Raw genomic sequence first — 16,866 nt, forward strand, 5'->3', positions numbered from 1 at the left:
TGATGATATCAGATAATACGTGCATGAGCCCAAAATGATACGTCTTGACATTTTTATTGTTCTGTACAGCAAAGTATACATGGTAATTATACACGCAGTAGCCATTCATACTGCCAATATCTACCCAACCCTCTAAATTTACCTGTCAGTCATCATGTTGCGCACACCCTTGAAGTATGACTTGGGCAACTCTTTTTCCAACTCCTCACGAGTCAACCACTTGAACTCGGTGTAACCAAAGGGGTTATCCTTCAGATCGGCCTGACCTGCCATTATTCTGCCCTTGATGAAGAATGTCTTTTCACCCTTCTTCTCAACGACACCTTCCTTGCTGAGCGTGGGTCGAGAGACGACATGGGCAACTGGTATGCGGCTCACGAGCCAAGTGTTCATGTTGACACCAGCAGCCTGGTCAAGAACTCGCTTAGCGGACTTTAAAAGGTTAGCAGTTGTTCGAAATATCTTATGCCGTACATCTTACCTCGTGAAGGTTCTCGTCCTTGGGAATCACATCCGCGGGGAAGCCCCATCCATCCTTACCCTTGACCACAAGATACAGGGTTCGGTCAAGTTGACGATCCAGCCTCTTAACATCGCCCTTGTGGTCGGCCTCAGTAACACGATCCGCAGGGGGCTCAACAGGAACAACATCATTGGAAGGAATAACCTCAGCATCATCACTGACACGCGACTCAGCATCCTTCAACAGAGATTTGACAATAGTCTCCTGGTTGCTCAGCTCATCTCCAACCTTGAGCTCATCTTCCCACGCCTTGGAACTCTTGCCATTGTAAATACCCAGCTCCTTGGCCACTGTTCCCTGTCGCTCCTGAACCTTGATGTTCCAGTCTAAACGGCGAGCTGTATCGGGCTTGAAGTAGATGCCCGTGATGAAGGGAGTGTTGAGACGTTCCTCGAGACGCTTCTGGTAAAAGAAGAAGGAGTTCTCAAAGGGGTGAAGTTTCCGTGTCACCAGTGGTGGTCGAGTAAGAATCACTCCAGAACGAACATCGTAAGGCGGCGAGTTGGGTGCGTTTGAGGGAGGCGAGGCATCGGTGGGAGTTTTCGCTACGGCTGCAGCGACGGATGAGTAGAGTCGTGCAGGGATTCTAGGCAGGGCGGAGGAGGATGAAGAAGCGCATCGAGCGCAGACGTTGGGAGAAGCTATAGTGGTTCAGTGGTTAGTTTATATACCAGGCTTTGGAGAGGGTTTAAGAGGGCTCGTGAAAGCGCCAATTGAACCTGATGTAGAGAGGAAATGGACTTACTGGATAGCACAGCCTGAACGGCCCGCCCACCCCGACTTGAAGCTGTCATTCTGGCTATCTTCGCTGACCCAAGACGTTGCGATTGGGTGACGAGAAGCAATGCGGGATGGGATATGATATTCAACCTCTCACTCTCGAACTTTTCCCGCTAGCTGCTGGGTACGTACCTGTCGATGCGGTTCGTGGTTGTCTTATCGAGCACGTGATGATAAGACTTGAATGTGGAGTAAATCCACAGTACAGAGCTGTGGGCACCTTTAAATATTTCCCGGCCTTGACGAATTTCTGTTTCTCTTTCTTTTTTTCCCTCTCAAGGCACCATTCCTTATCATCGATACCTGTTCCGCCTCCAGAACGTCTCGACCATTTAAGGTGCCCAGAGTGATTCCGCAGTCTTTTTCGCTAGCGGGGCCTGCAAGAAATTCTTATCCTACCGGGTTCTGTTAGATAGATACTGCTGACATTTCAACGTCTCAATGTTGATTTTGGTGTAAAATAACCGTAAAATTCATCCCTGTAAACTTACCGAGGGCTGCCTACAAGGCTCCTTGAGATCGTCACCTGACGTATGTTAAAGTTCTATACGTGCATATGTCAAGCAAGTCATGGTGGACACGCTGTAAGCTCCAATGATTTCCATCTGAATGTTGAATTAATTGACAACTCAACGGCTATCGCCAATGAGAAGTTGATATTCAAATATGTGACTACCTGGTTACATAAAACATGTCAGGAACAAAGAAACTATGATCATACATATCCTGTACTGAGCTCTGCTTTATGTCCGACTCAACTCCGTTGTGACACCGCGCTTTCAAAATGCAAAGAATCATGCCCGCCTTTCAAATAATGCTGATTGCTGGGTATCAAATCACATGGAACCGAACCCCAACCCAATCATGCCTGCCTGAACGCCTGCTTAACTCTGTTTCCGCCTTGATTCGTTGTATCGTAAAGCTAAGCAGACAATTCTGCAACTGCTTGAGCCACCTCCTTGGTCGCTCGGTTCTCCCATTGTCGACGGGCTTCATCGCTTAGCGATGCTGCACCCTTGACTTCGTCATAAAGTTTTCTTGAGATGTCTCTGTTAATAACCGAGTATTGTTCAGTTGTCAGCTTTCGAGACCGCCAGTGCGGTCGCAAAGCACCCTTGACTATCTCGTTTATGCTAACTTTGTCTTCTTGGGTAAGATTGAGATCTGTTGGTGGTTCCTCCTTTCTTTGAACTGAAACCTCGTCCGGGCGGCGTGGTCGGGGTTGTCGTATCTCTAGCGGGCGGCTTTCGGGAAGTCTTGCAGGGCCTGCCTCGGAATCGCTATTGTCGCGACTTGTCTGTTCGCGACTTGGGCGTTCACGACGTGAACGAGTGGGTGAAAAGTTGATCGCATTCCTTGCCGAGCGCATCTCCGAATCGCTGTGGTCATGGTTTTTACGAATAGGCGAATAATTTGCGGGTGCATATCGTGGTTGAATAGTGCTGCTGAGCGAGAGTGTTGGTGAACCTGGCCGACCATTAAAGTTTGGCATGGGAGGAGGAGTGAGAGAAAGAGCCCGAGGGCTGCCAAATGCTGATGAGGTTGGTGACATAACCGGCGAGAGAGCTGGCGACGAGGCATCTGGCATATGCCGCCATCCATTATTTGTTGTTGATGTGTCGTCGTCAGACATGATGCTTGGTTCAAGCTCTTTCAGCAGTGATGAAACTAGGGGAGGGTCAATACCGCCATGATCGGCAATACCGTTCCTGGAAGATACTCCATTGGTGTTGATCCTTGCTGTTGAGGGTCCAGGTGCTGGAGACGATAGCGAACTCGAGCCCTCGCCGTTCTGTGTAGGCAGGCGACGAGTTCGTGGACGCTTGAGCTTCCTTTCAGGTTCTTGAACTGGCTCGCGGGGCGACGCAGTTACAGACCGCCCTTTGCGCTTGCGAGAGTTGGTGCTAGGCTCTTCAGTTTGTCGTGCACGCTCCAAAGCGCCCCAAGCTTGTCTTTCTTCAGCCGTTTCTTGAACTACTGGCTCAGGCGGTGGTTGAAGTCGTTCGCTGATGGCCGGGGGGATGTTGTTCACAAAGACATCACGAGCGCCTAAGCGTCGAGCGATGTCCATTCGTTGCTGCCAGCGTTCGAGTTCGCGTCGTCCGACCTCTTGAAATCGCCTAAATTGCTCGAGTTCTTCGTCCTCATCATCGTGATTGTCCAAATCCAAGTCACTCATTTCGTAAAATCGACCAGAGAACTGCCCCCATGCGCCTTGCCACTCGACATTTCGAGCTTGCCGGCGAGCTCGTCTTAGTCGTTCTCGAGTTCGTACATGGTAACCGCGCACGTTCCTAGGGTTTGGGCGACGCACGTATGAAGGACGAGGTGATTGCTCTCCAGCTTCGGTAGCTTCTGGCTCTTCCACAAGCTGGAAAAGATGGGCACACTCCATGCAATACCAGTCACCGTCAGGGATAGCTTCGAGCCCTATGCAGTGGGTGTGGTATGCGGCATCGCAGCTGTCGCACAAAAGTAGGACATCTTCTCTTTCTGAGGAGTTGCAAATAGGGCACGGGTTGCCTTGTTCCTCTTCATCTTCCTCGGGGTTGTCGCCAAGCCACTGTCTTACATCGAACTCGGCGACCTGTTTTTTATCTTGAACATCGTATTTGGAGATGGCGGTTCCTGCAAGAGTAAATTGATTAGTGAATGTCGAGGGATATGGGGGAAGCGAATATGCTCAGGCTTTGGGCTTACCGTCTACACCGTTGTATACTCGAACTGAATGAAACGGACATCGACAAATTGGACATGTATTTGTCTTTTTCGCCCATGAGCGAATGCATGCATCATGGATAATGTGATCGCAACCGTCAAGTTCAGCGACAACATTCAAATAATTTGAATCGTCCTCGAGAACTTCTGTGGCTGTAGTGGTTGTGGCAGGAATAGGCGTGGACTCAAAAGTAAAGGTGGATGCAGATGCGGATGCGGATGCGGATGCGGCAGAAACACCACCAATACCAGTACCAGTATCAGTACCAGCAGAAGCAGCATCACTCGCAGCTATAGTGAGGGCAGCTGGAGCTTGAAGGGGAGCCGAAGGTCGAGGTAAAGGGTCCAGGCATATGATGCACTGTTCCGCTTCAGCCATGATGTCTGATGTGATAAAAGAGACGGTATTTAGATGAGAACATGTAAAATAGAATAAAGTCGACTCGGGTAGAGTAGAATTGAATCGAGTCGACTCGAATCAAAGAGGGCGGTGATGATGGTTAAAATGGGAATGGGAGGTCGATTAGGCGGGATGGAGGGGGCAAAGCAGAACTAGGCCTGTGTAGTGATGCGTTAGTGGACAAGAGTCCCTGCAACATCGAAGGAAAATAAGAGAAAAAGAGTTCCAGCTCCAACGTTAATTAATCAATGTTTTTCTACTGTACTGCCTGGGATGTCAGGGACTGGACAGGACGTGACCGGGGCCAATGAGCGCTTATCCGTCTTGGTTCAGCGCCACGTCCTTACTTGCCTACAACCTGCATTACAGAGAGGGTAAGAGTGAAAATGGAATAGGTAATAGAATGACATAAATAATCTGTGTTTATATTTCTTTTTTATTTATCCAGTTGATGCCTCATGGACATAATATCAGGGTTGAATAAGTCTATAATACAAGTTTAAAAAGCTGGCATATACTCCGCAGTATGTACTTGTTCCACTCCAAGTGCTCACATTCACTCCTTTGTCTTCCGAGTCAATAATTACAGTTCCCCGTTCATCTCGGAACATAACTGGCGACTTTATTATTACGGGCACGTCGCGGCGCGACTGAGTCCCTTGTTCTATTTACAGTGCACCAATCCAGGTGCGAAAATCCACACCCTGGCACTCCATTACTCGAAGTGTTCATCAATAAAATAAGCGAATGATGAGAAGTAACACTCTAAAACAGGTACGTTTCTAGAATAACCAGCAGTCTCAACATCCAGGATCGAGCCAATATTATACATTGACTCTCGATATATTATGTGTGCTATGCATAAATACCTACCTGTCTTGAGTAGCTTGCCAAGACTCGGACAAGTCGACACCTTGATAACGCGAGTGCAGAGTGGAAGATACATCTGCCAAATAAAGTAGATACCCGAAATCCTTGCTGTGCGACAGGAGCCAGTCAGCTGAGTGCATGCGAGTCTTTATCTTCGATCTCCTCAAACTGTAACTAGAATTGGGACACACCGATCTGTGACTACTTGGGCTAATGGGTAGCAGAAACCTCTGAACTTTGGAGTATGAAAATAATCAGTAATCTAATACTACAGTCTAAATAGCATAAAGTGCTGCTAATTTTGCCTCTTGTACACCAAGCGCCCAGCTTTGCTGATACCCTGAGATTGGGTTCTCGTAGATCTCACGATTCATTATCTGGGCACTTATACATCGCTTTTTTGTCTGCCTTGATGTCTGTAAAACCTGCTTATGTAGTAAAATGATTTGCTCAACCTTAGAGGCAGCTTCACTGGAAATAATCACAAAATGTATACGTATCAAATCAATCAGCCCACAGAGAAGCGCGCTCAAGACTCATGGGCTATGCAGCCCAGAGGTAAACAGTCTGGCCTGGATCGACCCTGGCGCGTCGTGTGTTACGGCCTTGTGACATATACCACCCAAGTTTGGCTTCGCCTTCACACCAACCTCCACTATGGGCGGGTTTTAGTCTCACTCGAGTTGTGTCCTGAACAACAACTCATTCTTACATGCTCTTCGGCACCATTATTGCCTTACAGAATGAACCACATTGTGTGAGTCAACCCTAGGAAACTATAATGGAGTTGGCTACAGATGCACGGCTCGTGAGTTTGTGCGCGGTGGGCTTCAGGTCCACCAGACTCGGTTCAGGGCAAATAGTCATGGTCAGTGCCTTTACTCAAGTCAACATTGAAAGTATTCGACTTTGTGCCGATGACACTGCGTGACCACGTAGAGCCAAAGCAAAAACGTCATTGATCCATGTCATTCCGAATCAGCTCCAACGTCATTTTTGACCAAGGCGGGAACAGGAACCCAAGATACGACATCTAGCATCCAAGTCCATCAAGGTATAAGCAGAATTTTATTTTGGTTGAGTCCAAACTTGAATGGTAAAAATGGGTAGGCTGACCACAATCTCATGAGCTGGTAATATCTTGCACTTTATGGCAGCTGGCGAGTCGTTGAATGGATCCGAAACCATGCAATTCTTTTTGTTTATTGCTATTCGATCGGCTTCTATGTGACCGAAGTTCGGGTGTCGACGTCCAGATCGTCACCTCGTAATGTAGGCACGAAATCATATCCCCCCGTACACCATACCGAAAAGCAAAGCCATTTTCCCGTTTCGCTAAAGTCCACCCTTAAACCTCAGCAATCTCTCGGAGTCGTCGCAGAGTTGATCGCATGGCAGCGGCAGCGGGGGTGCTGTTATGAAGTCAGTATTCTGTCGTGGATCATATTCCGGACCAGATATGGGAGGACGCACGCAACGACGTAAGCACCACCAGCGACGGTGCGCTTGCAAGACTTGCAGTCCCAGATACCGGTAGCCTGGCGCTTGACGGTAGTCTTTCCGCAGAAGGTGCAAGTGTACTTGGCGTGCTGGGTGATTTCCATCTTCTTGACCTGCTTTCGCAGGGAAGCACCGTAACTAGCAACCGATATGTTAGTTTCCATGGTCCCATGAGTCTGTCCAGCCACAAGCAAGTCGACTCTGCTCGTCTATCTCGTGCTACCCTTGGCCTGTCCTATTTGTGTCCCACTGAAGTCTTTGGTCGAATTAATCGAATAACAGTGCATCGCATGCTCGCTTAGCAGTCGTCGACACGAAGAACATAGCCGCAGGCAGCAAAGAAGTCGTAGCAGGTTTGGACCGAGGGGAATAGTCGTTTTCGAAATGCTTCGGACATGGAGTTTCGTCGTGGGAACTTACCGGGTACCGTATTTACCGCTGTACAAACGTTAGCTCTTGCACTTGATTTATTACATCGAGAGGGCGATACGTACGTAACACCGACCTTCTTTGTTCGCTTGGTCATCTTGAAGGTTATGTGTGGGACGTCTTGGGAGAGATGAAGACGAGAAGATGGTCGGGCGGAGGTGAATGTTGCTCGACTGCGGTTGGAGGCTGACTCCGAAAATGTTGCAATGGAAAACAGCAAGTGCGCTCCATACTTAGGGCAAGACCCGTTTGGCGAGTGGGGCCCACCTTCCAATTTTTTTTTGATTTCGGATAAATATCGGTATACGGCCGATGCTCCGAGTCGGGCCATCTCACTTTATTGAGTGCAACTATTCTCTGCACGATTCATGTAATAAGATAAGAGTAACAAGCATCATCGCGACGATTGATCAACTTGAGACTTGAGCCGTGTTGTCCACCAGAGGACAGTACAGTGACACGACTTGAAAGTTTTTCTGCTCAATTCTATAGAATGAGATAGCACTCCGTCTATTGATTAAAAGAAGCCTATTTACATCAATCATATGCGTAAAGACTGTGACAAAACCCAGCTAGGCAGGTCGCAAAAGAACAGAGGCAAGAAAAAGACCAGACGAAAATATTAGTGCTCCCTCAGGCCATGCACTCAATAAAGCTGATCCAATATTTTCATGAATCATCAAATCAGTACCGGTTTTTATGTAACCCACGCCAGCAACTGAATGGCCAATTTCGTCTCTTGCATTATCAGCGGTCAAGAATTGGAGTGTCTGGGTGTCTTCTATGCCGAGGCTGTTGTACATCAAAATAAGATGCTGATGGCAAGGCCCGAGATGTGCATGCAAGGATCCCTGTAGCCAGTCGCCATCTCATGACTTGATTGGGACACTGTAAAAAGGTACACCATGTTCAAGCCTACCTAGTTTCAATGATGCAAAGGACCTAGATTAGGTAGAATGTCTCAACATCAGTGACGTTCCCAAACTCAACATCGAGCTTCACCTTCTCAACCTTTACACACGTTTTCCCGAGTTGCTTTGACTGTGTTGCTCAAGATCTGTCCATTGCCCCTCTTGTACTTCTCTAGACCCATTTCAAGATGCCATTCAAAGATCATGGCCGCCAGTACGACATTGTCGTATTTGGAGCTACCGGTAAGTTGAATTGCGGTCTGAGGGCCATTGGTATACAGTCTTTTCTAATTAACTTTCCATTGACAAGGTTATACTGGAAAGCTCACAGCTGAGTACATCACAACACACCTACCAACCGACCTCAAATGGGCGGTGGCAGGTCGCAATGAGTCCAAGTTGAATGCTCTTGTTGAAGATTGCAAAAAGCTCAATTCTGACCGACTCACACCTGGTATAAAACTTATTCTCGCTTGTAAGATTATAAACTGACAGTAAGAACCCGTAGCCATTGAGATTGCAAACCTCAACGATGAGGATCTAAGAGCCCTCGCAAAGAAGACTTGTGTTCTTCTTACTACCGTTGGACCATACAGTCTTTACGGTGAACATGCTTACAAGACTTGCGCTGAAGAGGGCACTCACTATGTGGACGTCACTGGTGAAGCTGCTTGGGTTCATAAGATGATAAAGAATTATGAAGCAACCGCCAAGAAGACGGGTGCCATCCTTGTTCCACAAGCTGGAATCGAGTCAGCTCCTGCTGACCTTATTACATGGGCGCTGGCCAAGACACTTCGTACTGAGCTGGGCTCTCAGACAAAAGACGTGACAGTATCCCTTCACGAAGTCAAGTTTGTGTACTCTCAATGAAGTTAGCTCGACACAGCTAACTCAATCGTAGATCATCACCTTCTGGTGGTACTCTTGCTACCGCTCTAAACATTTGGGATGTCTTTACGCTCAAAGAAATCCAAGAGGCCAGCAGCCCATACGCTCAATCGCCTGTTCCGCATAAAGAGCCCACAAGGCCCAAAAGCACCATCCTTGAAATGATACTGGGTGTCCGGAGCGTATCGAACTTGGGACTCTTGACAACATCAGTAGCGGGCTCGACCGATGTCGCAGTTGTTGAGCGTACTTGGGGTCTATTGTCTGAAACGCCATCCCGAAAAGAAGAGTTCTATGGACCCAATTTCGTCTGGCAAGAGCGCATGAAAGCTCGGAACTGGCTCCATGGAATCTTCATCCATTGGCTCCTGATTGTTGGTGGCGCTTTGCTTGTATCAGTTGCTCCGTTAAGAGAGTTTCTCAAGAAGCGTGTCGTTCAGCCTGGACAAGGCGCCAGCAGCGAGGATACTGCCAAAGACTATGTTGAGTACCGTGGTATTGCGTATCCTGACTCTGAGAAACAGCTCGACAAAGCGGCTTTTGGTCGAATGTGGCACCATGGTGGCATGTACTTGCGTGAGTTGAATCTGTCGTTTGTGAATATTCCGGGGTTTGCTAATACATGATTATCAGTAACTGCTGTCCTTCTGAGTGAAATTGCTGCGACAATCCTCGAAGACAACATTGAGCTTGGTGGAGGATCTTATACGCCTGCCTGCTTTGGCCAAAGCCTAATTGACCGCCTGGACAAGTCGGGTCTCAAGTTGGACGTCAAGGTTATTGACGTTTAAATCTTGATATGAAGTACTCGACCAGTGGTTTATACGAATATGATGTAACGGCGCTGAGGGTTACAAGATCTTGGCGCAGTGTTTGTTACAGTATAGTAGTTGTCTTTATAGGCTATATTTGATCAATGATAAATACCGTTTTCACTCAATGTTTACATCCAATATTATGCATCGATGATCGAAGCCTCATGAACTACGTTCATATACTATAAGCCCTGTCAAAGTGCATCTTCAGGCATGTTCGTTGTTTGCAGCAGGTTCTAGGCTGCTTTAGTGGCTCGTCTACGCCCCGCTGGAAGCTCGTGCGACCCATGAAAGTGGACCGTTACTGTCGTCGCGGAAATGAATTTGAGCCTGACATCATTGGCAACTTGCGTTAGTTAGACTTTCCATTAATCCAACCTAGACTACGACTCTAGACAGGTTCTTCATCTCAACACAATAACAGTAATTAACCTTTGATCGCCATCTCGACCGCGATTTTTGGCATTGTTCCTAATTATAGATTCTGGACTCTTTAGAAGAGTGATGCGCACAACTGGAATTGCATCATACTCGGTCTAATTATCTTCGGATCTTTCCTGACCTCATCACTTCAAAGCTTCGCCAGCTTGATAAATCGAAATGGATTCCCATACTACTTCCTCAGACGCTGCACTCAACGAGTCATCACCTCTACTCCCAACCACAGAACATCGCCCCAAAGGTACTCGATCAGTCACTTTTAGCGACAATCCAGTCACAAAAACCTTTGAACCCGGCCGACAACAACATTTCCAACGAGCTCCTGGACATCATGCTGTCGGCTCTGCAAGTGGCGTCGCTGGCGGCCCTCCTATGCTTGCAGCTCTCAACAACAAGCTAAGAAGGCGGAACAGTCAGGGCTCGGTCCCTGCGGTTGCGCACCTAACTTTTGGTCCCAAGATTGGCCCTCAGCGCAGTACGAAGAAGACGGAAAAGCTTAAGCTGCTTCCCAATCCTGACCTGGACGACCCGGAAGATGAGGAGAGTGGAAGAGATGTCTATTCGCAGTACACACGTATCAAAGACCCAGCCGCGCGCAGAGATGCTGCGAAACTGGGAAAAGCGGACCGTGACCGCCTACCGCGTGTCACCGCATATTGTACTGCAAACAGATACGAGATGGAGGCCCTCATGAGATTCTTGAAAGGACGCGGAAAGACCCGAGGCGCCAACCCGAAACTTATTGATGAATGCATATACACACCGTATAACTACACATTAAAAAGCGCGCGCGCTCGCGACCCAGTCCAAAACTATGAACGACGACACTCAACTGGAGGCGACGCCATTGACGTCGCGCAACAAAGAGCCGACTTACAGTCAGAGGAGGCCGGTTCAGAAGCCCATGGACACAATGGCCACGCGCATGAACACGACAGTGCGAATGGCAATGGCAATGGCAATGGCTCCCGTATTGAGAGTTCGGACCTGATAGGTTCAGCAGTGGAAGACCACGACTCGATAAGCGAGACTAACCCCGACTTCGATACACAAGTGCATACGCCCGAGGTGTTCTTGTTCGATTACGGTGTCGTAGTCATATGGGGAATGACCGAGGCTCAAGAGGCTCGGTTCCTCAAAGAGATTGCTAAATTCGAAACTGAGAAGCTTGCGCCTGACGATGTCGAGACAGAGCTATTTAACTTCTATTATACCAAGGACTACCAGGCCCGCATCTACAATGATTTCATTACTCTTCGCGACAAGAACAACTACATGACAAAACTGGCAATTTCTCATGCTTTAGCGCAGAGCGTCAAGGTTTGTGAAGCTACTATTCCGGATTGTGATATATGCTGACCATCTCAGACTTCTCTTTTCGAGGAATTGATTGCATCAACAGTCGATACATGCAAAGACATCCCCACGCAAATAGCCACGACAGGAAAGATCGCACTTAGTAGATCGCAGATCAATATGCAGATCGGAGAGCTGTTTATTCTACGTATCAATATTCATCTCAATGGCTCAGTTCTCGACACGCCTGAGCTTTTCTGGGTGGAACCACAGCTGGAGCCTGTCTACCAAGCTGTCAGAAGTTACTTAGAGATGGATCAGCGTGTCGGTCTCTTGACAGAGCGTCTCGATGTTATAGCAGATTTGTTGGCTGTGCTAAAAGGAGAGCTCAGTCACGGTCACGGCGAGAAACTTGAATGGATCGGTAAGTCTTTAGTGTCCCTGTCGCCGAATTGCAAAAACTAACCACAACCTCAGTAATTGTGCTCATCGCAGCCGAGATTCTTGTTGCTGCTGTTAACATTGTGGTGGATTTATACGTTGGCGAATAAGTGTCTACTAACCAAGATATCTATCTCCCCCTCCCCCTTTTAATTCCAGCGTAGTTTAGTAATGTTGAGCTTCTGCATTTCAGTCTGATATGGGAATTTGGACCCAGGTAAAACGCAATGGACTGGGAGTATTGGTGTGAAATTTCATAGTATTAGATAGACGAGCTTCGCGGCAAGACTCAGGCGCGCGAAGAAGTTGTTTCTTAAATCTATGCTGTTGATCCTTTCTCAGAACTGGTCGCCTCTTTTACGATGTGAAAAGGACCTAAAACTAGTACATTACAATCAATGGTCCTCGCCATGATTGAGGAAACTGTATACCCACCAAAACGCCCCCCTAGACAAATACATTTCGTGCTGTTCATTCCTCCGCCTTCTCACCAGCCTGAGTATCCTGATCCTCCGTGTCATCGCCCATCTCGACATCCTCGTCAACGGCCGCAGGCTTGTCTTCGCTAGGCTTGTCTTCTTTCTTGTCAGGTACGGGGGTCTTCTTTGCTTCGGCGCTCTTCATCTCTTCAAATTTCGCCTCGTATTCTTCCCTATCATTCTCAGGGAGGTCCTTCCAGAGTTGAGCTAGCTCCTCATCAACGTTCATGTTTCCGTCGCCGTCCTTGTCCTTATTTTCAAGATCGGCCTGTTTGTCCCCGCAGAATAGCTCATAAGCACTAGCAGGTTTTTTGTCATCATTCGCAGAGACGCCATTAGCATGCTCTTGCTTGGACTGGCTTTCGGGTGGGTGCGAAAAGGTATCGGACGTGGGAGAACCAGCAGTGTTGGCAATTGATGCACCAACTGATGTCTTGGCGTCGGCATCGGCATCGGGCATCATGGACTTTCGATGGCCTCGCTTCGTACGCAAAGGCTTATCTTTTGGCTTCTGGTGGTTAGCAGCTAACTCACTGGGTGTACTGAATTGGTAGTCCTAATCCAAGCGCAAAAGCATCAATATTGAACCGGGCGCCGTAAAGAAGAGAGGCGCGGCAGGCCGGGATAGAAGCATTGCCAGGCGTAGTGGGAGGGGGCGATGTGGTCAGGAAATGGGGGTTTACATACTGTAGGAGGGGGACTAGGGCTGCCATCGGAGTCTTCGACGTTTGCGCTTGTGCGCTTCGCGAGTTGTTCGAGCAAGAAGGCGCGTTCTACTCGCATCTTCTCGACCTGGCGTTTTATGCGCGCGAGACGAAGACGAGCGGCATCGTTCGCCTCTTCAACCTCGTTTGTGCGGTTCTTAAGCTGGACGCATTTTCGTCGATAGGCTTCCTCGACGGATGGAGGTAGAGTTGAAGGAATTGCTGTTGAACGAGGAGGCGGGTCAGCTGAGGGTGCCTTGCGTTTGATGGTTATCGTCATGCTGGGCGGTTGTTATTGTGAAAGTGACAGCAACGGAGAGGTTTAGGTTGAGGTTGAAGGCGATGTGCGCGACAGAGAGGAAAGCGCGCGAAGATTGAGTGTTGGTGGTGGTGGTGCAAGGGATGTGCTTCAGCCTTAACCACAGGTGTTGAAGTTACAGCTGCAGCTGCAGAAGCCATGCCAACAGACGGAACCCACCTCGATCCATCTAAACGTTGGAATTCATTGATAGCCACAAACTTACCTGGCATGATTGATTGTAGACACTTATTGATACTATTTGCAGTAGATTTTCTCCAACAAAAATAACTTCCGAGCTGAGGACTAAATAGCAATTGATCGATATTAAAATTGGCGTAATTGTTGACGTGCGTAGGCCGACCAACTCGTCAAGTGCCTTGCTGTAGCGACTGTTAATCGGTTGAGTTGATTTATAGAGTCGCAAGGATAGAAAATAAATGTTGCAAAACAAAACAAGTGTCGCAAGAACAGCAAAGCTAGATACGCAGTCGGCGGCAAGTGCTGGGATTGGATAAAATGAGATGAAATGCAACCTATGGATGTCTGAGTTAGAATCCGCGTTAATCAGCCATCGCGACAGGAGCCGCGCCCGTCGCTTGGGGGAGGCTCTAGCGATGGGTGCCTGTCACCAACGGAACCTAGCTTCGTGGATCGCACCTGGTCGTGTCAGTTACTCAGCCACAAGCCACCACTGCAAGGCTGTAAGGGGTTTGTGGCGCTTCTGGTTGATTGGACATGTGGACCCTGGAAAGGTGCCCCTCAAAACATTGAGCAAGGCTACCTCAAGACCTTTGTTATTAGGAAATGCCGTTCAGTACTTGAGATTAGCCTCGAAAACATTACATTCAAGGTTTCATAGTGTAGGTAAAAGTAGCCCATACTCTCAGTTTCTTACTTGAAGTAATGTCGCTTCCTCCAGGTCTTCCAGATACAAGAAACTCAATGAGGCGGTCCAGGCAGCCGGGTACGTACCTACCCACTAACCCGACCGCCCACACCTGCCTGTGGAAGTTTTTGTGGTGGGACACTGAAGCTAGTGGGCGAAATCTATCTATCAGGAGCATCACTCATCTTTCAACCAAAGACACCCACTCCTTGCGTCGACTCGAATACAACCACATTTCGAGAGCGCTGTGGTATTCAATATGTCGCTCAATATCCCCAACGCCCCTAACGCGGGTCTCTTTAAGCAGGGTTATAATAAGTAAGTTGTCTTTTCTTGTCTTGCCTTTACTCCCCTCCTTGTTGCTACTTCTGCTTGTGCTGGCAGCTCCCCGCCTCTTTATGTGTCTCTCCCCGTATCCAACTTCATGACTACAGCCTTTTTCAAAAACACCAAACTAACAAGTCTCCCTTCTTCTCTACAGCTACGACTCTGAAGATGGTGCCGTCCTCCGCAACATCGACGCCTGCAGAGCAATTGCGTCCACCGTCCAGACCTCTCTCGGCCCCTATGGCCGCAACAAGGTCGTTATCAACCATCTGCAAAAGATGATTCTTACCTCCGACGCTGCTACCATCCTCCGAGAACTCGAAGTCGTACACCCCGCCGCTAAGCTCCTTGTCATGGCCAGTCAGCAACAGGAAGCCGAGATGGGTGATGCCACCAACTTTGTCATCGTCCTTGCTGGCGAGCTGCTCCGAAAAGCTGAGGACTTGCTACGCATGGGTCTCAAGACATCAGATATCGTCATCGGTTACGAGAAGGCACAGAAGTTCGCTCTCGAGACTCTTGAGGAGCTGTCTGTCGATAAGGTTGAGGATATGCGCGATCAGGAGGAGCTCAGCAAGGCCATTAGCACCGTCATCGCCAGCAAGCAAAACGGAAACGAGGCTTTCCTTGCCAACCTTGTTGCTGAGGCTGTCCTCACCGTCCTCCCTAAGAACCCCGCCAACTTCAACGTCGACAACATCCGTGTCGTTAAGATCATGGGTGGAAGTCTCGAGCAGAGCAAGGTTGTGAAGGGTATGGTCTTCCCCAAGGAGCCTGATGGTTCGGTCAAGAAGGCCACCCGCGCCAAGGTTGGTGTCTTCACTTGCCCCATCGATGCTGGACAAACAGAGACCAAGGGAACTGTTCTCCTGCACAACGCCAAGGAAATGATGGATTTCACAAAGGGCGAAGAGTCCCAGCTTGAGACCTCCATTAAGGAGCTTTACGACTCTGGCCTTCGTGTCGTTATCTGCGGAGAGCGAGTAGGTGATCTGGCCATGCACTACCTTAACCGCTTTGGTATTCTGTGCATCCGAATTCTCAGCAAGTTCGAACTTCGAAGAGTCTGCCGTGTGGTCGGCGCCACCCCCTTGGCGCGGTTAGGAGCCCCTATGCCCGACGAGATGGGCAGCATCGACGTTGTAGAGACTCTCGAGATTGGTGGCGACCGAGTCACAGTCTTCCGCCAGGAGGATGAGGTTACCCGAACAGCCACCCTGGTTCTCCGAGGTGCTACCCAGAACCACCTTGACGATATTGAGCGTGCTGTCGATGATGGTGTCAATGTTGTCAAGGCCATTACCCGTGATCCTCGATTAGTCCCTGGTGCCGGTGCCACAGAAGTTGAACTTGTCGAGAGAATACAGGCTTATGGTGAGAAGACCCCTGGTCTTAGCCAATACGCCATCAAGAAGTTCGGTGAGGCTTTCGAGGTCGTGCCTCGAACCATCGCAGAGAGCGCCGGTCTTGACGCCACTGAGGTTCTGAGCCGACTGTACGCCGCTCATGCCAACAGTGATCGATGGGACACTGGTATCGATATTGAGGTTTGTTAAAATAAAAAGAATCCAAGTTATGCCTCGTGAGGATTTTGCTAACATCAGTACCAGAACGATGACAACACTGGCCTTCTCGATGCCAAGGATGAGGGTATCCTCGATCTCCTCATCTCCAAGCAATGGGCCATCAAGCTTGCCACTGAGGCCGCTCGCACAGTCCTGTCTGTTGACCAGATTATCGTGGCGCGACAAGCCGGTGGACCTAAGCCCCCAGCTCCCAACCCTGTATGTTATTCTTCTTCCTGTTTTGACGAGCCCTCTCTAACTAATAACTATAGAACTGGGATGAGGACTGAATGGATAATGCTACGTTTAAAATGGACAAAGGGGGCAAAGAGTATGATGTGTTGCATGGCAACACAGTATCATGACTATAGAGATATCCTCGCAGATAGGAGTCAAAAAATGCGCACATATAATTATGCAAGCCAGATAGTCTTGGGTAGATTGTACTATACCCTCTATTTAGATCACAACCCTGAGGGCTAATATCACAATCGAAAACTCATACTCTCTCCATATCAAAACGACCAAGTGCTCTGAAGCCGACATTGAAGTGTTTACTCCCTCATTACGATCGACTAAAATGATTATG

The 16,866-nt window shown here is 48.6% G+C and overlaps 7 protein-coding genes across 7 annotated transcripts; 3 read left to right on the top strand and 4 right to left on the bottom strand.

The window, feature by feature from the left end:
* Positions 1 to 8: 8 nt before the first annotated feature.
* On the bottom strand, positions 9 to 1,576 carry EDB82DRAFT_212471 (mitochondrial 54S ribosomal protein mL46). The gene is made up of 3 exons (XM_025726648.2): positions 1,269 to 1,576; positions 482 to 1,164; positions 9 to 432 (listed from the first exon to the last, which is right to left on the bottom strand). Exons 1-3 carry the CDS (start codon positions 1,315 to 1,317, stop codon positions 139 to 141), a joined length of 1,026 nt encoding a protein of 341 aa, XP_025581194.1. The 5' UTR covers positions 1,318 to 1,576; the 3' UTR covers positions 9 to 138.
* Positions 1,577 to 1,895: 319 nt separating this feature from the next.
* On the bottom strand, positions 1,896 to 4,651 carry EDB82DRAFT_503795 (uncharacterized protein). Its single transcript, XM_025726649.2, has 2 exons — positions 4,004 to 4,651; positions 1,896 to 3,931 (listed from the first exon to the last, which is right to left on the bottom strand). Exons 1-2 carry the CDS (start codon positions 4,398 to 4,400, stop codon positions 2,226 to 2,228), a joined length of 2,103 nt encoding a protein of 700 aa, XP_025581195.2. The 5' UTR covers positions 4,401 to 4,651; the 3' UTR covers positions 1,896 to 2,225.
* Positions 4,652 to 6,639: 1,988 nt separating this feature from the next.
* EDB82DRAFT_433207 (60S ribosomal protein eL43) lies at positions 6,640 to 7,317 on the bottom strand (the record flags this gene model as incomplete). The annotated part of the gene is made up of 4 exons (XM_025726650.1): positions 6,640 to 6,703; positions 6,765 to 6,929; positions 7,212 to 7,229; positions 7,286 to 7,317. 4 exons carry the CDS (start codon positions 7,315 to 7,317, stop codon positions 6,640 to 6,642), a joined length of 279 nt encoding a protein of 92 aa, XP_025581196.1.
* Positions 7,318 to 8,007: 690 nt separating this feature from the next.
* EDB82DRAFT_503810 (Saccharopine dehydrogenase-domain-containing protein) lies at positions 8,008 to 9,990 on the top strand. The gene is made up of 5 exons (XM_025726651.2): positions 8,008 to 8,374; positions 8,442 to 8,585; positions 8,640 to 8,985; positions 9,036 to 9,598; positions 9,656 to 9,990. Exons 1-5 carry the CDS (start codon positions 8,320 to 8,322, stop codon positions 9,811 to 9,813), a joined length of 1,266 nt encoding a protein of 421 aa, XP_025581197.1. The 5' UTR covers positions 8,008 to 8,319; the 3' UTR covers positions 9,814 to 9,990.
* Positions 9,986 to 12,318, top strand: EDB82DRAFT_537995 (uncharacterized protein). Its single transcript, XM_025726652.2, has 3 exons — positions 9,986 to 11,598; positions 11,647 to 11,998; positions 12,052 to 12,318. Exons 1-3 carry the CDS (start codon positions 10,438 to 10,440, stop codon positions 12,123 to 12,125), a joined length of 1,587 nt encoding a protein of 528 aa, XP_025581198.1. The 5' UTR covers positions 9,986 to 10,437; the 3' UTR covers positions 12,126 to 12,318.
* Position 12,319: 1 nt separating this feature from the next.
* EDB82DRAFT_503821 (uncharacterized protein) lies at positions 12,320 to 14,116 on the bottom strand. Its single transcript, XM_025726653.2, has 3 exons — positions 13,723 to 14,116; positions 13,182 to 13,420; positions 12,320 to 13,050 (listed from the first exon to the last, which is right to left on the bottom strand). Exons 1-3 carry the CDS (start codon positions 13,727 to 13,729, stop codon positions 12,487 to 12,489), a joined length of 810 nt encoding a protein of 269 aa, XP_025581199.2. The 5' UTR covers positions 13,730 to 14,116; the 3' UTR covers positions 12,320 to 12,486.
* A 346-nt stretch (positions 14,117 to 14,462) lies between these two features.
* Positions 14,463 to 16,829, top strand: EDB82DRAFT_503822 (chaperonin Cpn60/TCP-1 family). The gene is made up of 4 exons (XM_025726654.2): positions 14,463 to 14,703; positions 14,867 to 16,259; positions 16,323 to 16,496; positions 16,550 to 16,829. The coding sequence occupies exons 1-4, from the start codon at positions 14,645 to 14,647 to the stop codon at positions 16,565 to 16,567; spliced, it is 1,644 nt and encodes a 547-aa protein (XP_025581200.1). The 5' UTR covers positions 14,463 to 14,644; the 3' UTR covers positions 16,568 to 16,829.
* Positions 16,830 to 16,866: the final 37 nt, after the last annotated feature.

Source organism: Fusarium venenatum (assembly GCF_020744135.1).
Source record: "Fusarium venenatum strain MPI-CAGE-CH-0201 chromosome Unknown EDB82scaffold_3, whole genome shotgun sequence".
Taxonomy (NCBI): domain Eukaryota; kingdom Fungi; phylum Ascomycota; class Sordariomycetes; order Hypocreales; family Nectriaceae; genus Fusarium; species Fusarium venenatum.

Excerpts from the sequence above, each read along its gene's own strand:
- EDB82DRAFT_212471 (XM_025726648.2), bottom strand. The coding sequence starts at position 1,317 with ATGACAGCTTCAAGTCGGGGTGGGCGGGCCGTTCAGGCTGTGCTATCC. Across the intron at positions 1,165-1,268 it reads CGTTCAGGCTGTGCTATCCA|CTTCTCCCAACGTCTGCGCT; the intron begins GTAAGTCCATTT and ends GAACCACTATAG. Across the intron at positions 433-481 it reads AGGACGAGAACCTTCACGAG|TCCGCTAAGCGAGTTCTTGA; the intron begins GTAAGATGTACG and ends AACCTTTTAAAG.
- EDB82DRAFT_503795 (XM_025726649.2), bottom strand. The coding sequence starts at position 4,400 with ATGGCTGAAGCGGAACAGTGCATCATATGCCTGGACCCTTTACCTCGA. Across the intron at positions 3,932-4,003 it reads AGTATACAACGGTGTAGACG|GAACCGCCATCTCCAAATAC; the intron begins GTAAGCCCAAAG and ends TTACTCTTGCAG.
- EDB82DRAFT_503810 (XM_025726651.2), top strand. The coding sequence starts at position 8,320 with ATGCCATTCAAAGATCATGGCCGCCAGTACGACATTGTCGTATTTGGA. Across the intron at positions 8,375-8,441 it reads TGTCGTATTTGGAGCTACCG|GTTATACTGGAAAGCTCACA; the intron begins GTAAGTTGAATT and ends TCCATTGACAAG. Across the intron at positions 8,986-9,035 it reads GTATCCCTTCACGAAGTCAA|ATCATCACCTTCTGGTGGTA; the intron begins GTTTGTGTACTC and ends ACTCAATCGTAG.
- EDB82DRAFT_537995 (XM_025726652.2), top strand. The coding sequence starts at position 10,438 with ATGGATTCCCATACTACTTCCTCAGACGCTGCACTCAACGAGTCATCA. Across the intron at positions 11,599-11,646 it reads CTTTAGCGCAGAGCGTCAAG|ACTTCTCTTTTCGAGGAATT; the intron begins GTTTGTGAAGCT and ends TGACCATCTCAG. Across the intron at positions 11,999-12,051 it reads CGAGAAACTTGAATGGATCG|TAATTGTGCTCATCGCAGCC; the intron begins GTAAGTCTTTAG and ends CCACAACCTCAG.
- EDB82DRAFT_503821 (XM_025726653.2), bottom strand. Across the intron at positions 13,051-13,181 it reads GCCCTAGTCCCCCTCCTACA|GACTACCAATTCAGTACACC; the intron begins GTATGTAAACCC and ends CGCTTGGATTAG.
- EDB82DRAFT_503822 (XM_025726654.2), top strand. The coding sequence starts at position 14,645 with ATGTCGCTCAATATCCCCAACGCCCCTAACGCGGGTCTCTTTAAGCAG. Across the intron at positions 14,704-14,866 it reads TTTAAGCAGGGTTATAATAA|CTACGACTCTGAAGATGGTG; the intron begins GTAAGTTGTCTT and ends TCTTCTCTACAG. Across the intron at positions 16,260-16,322 it reads ACACTGGTATCGATATTGAG|AACGATGACAACACTGGCCT; the intron begins GTTTGTTAAAAT and ends CATCAGTACCAG.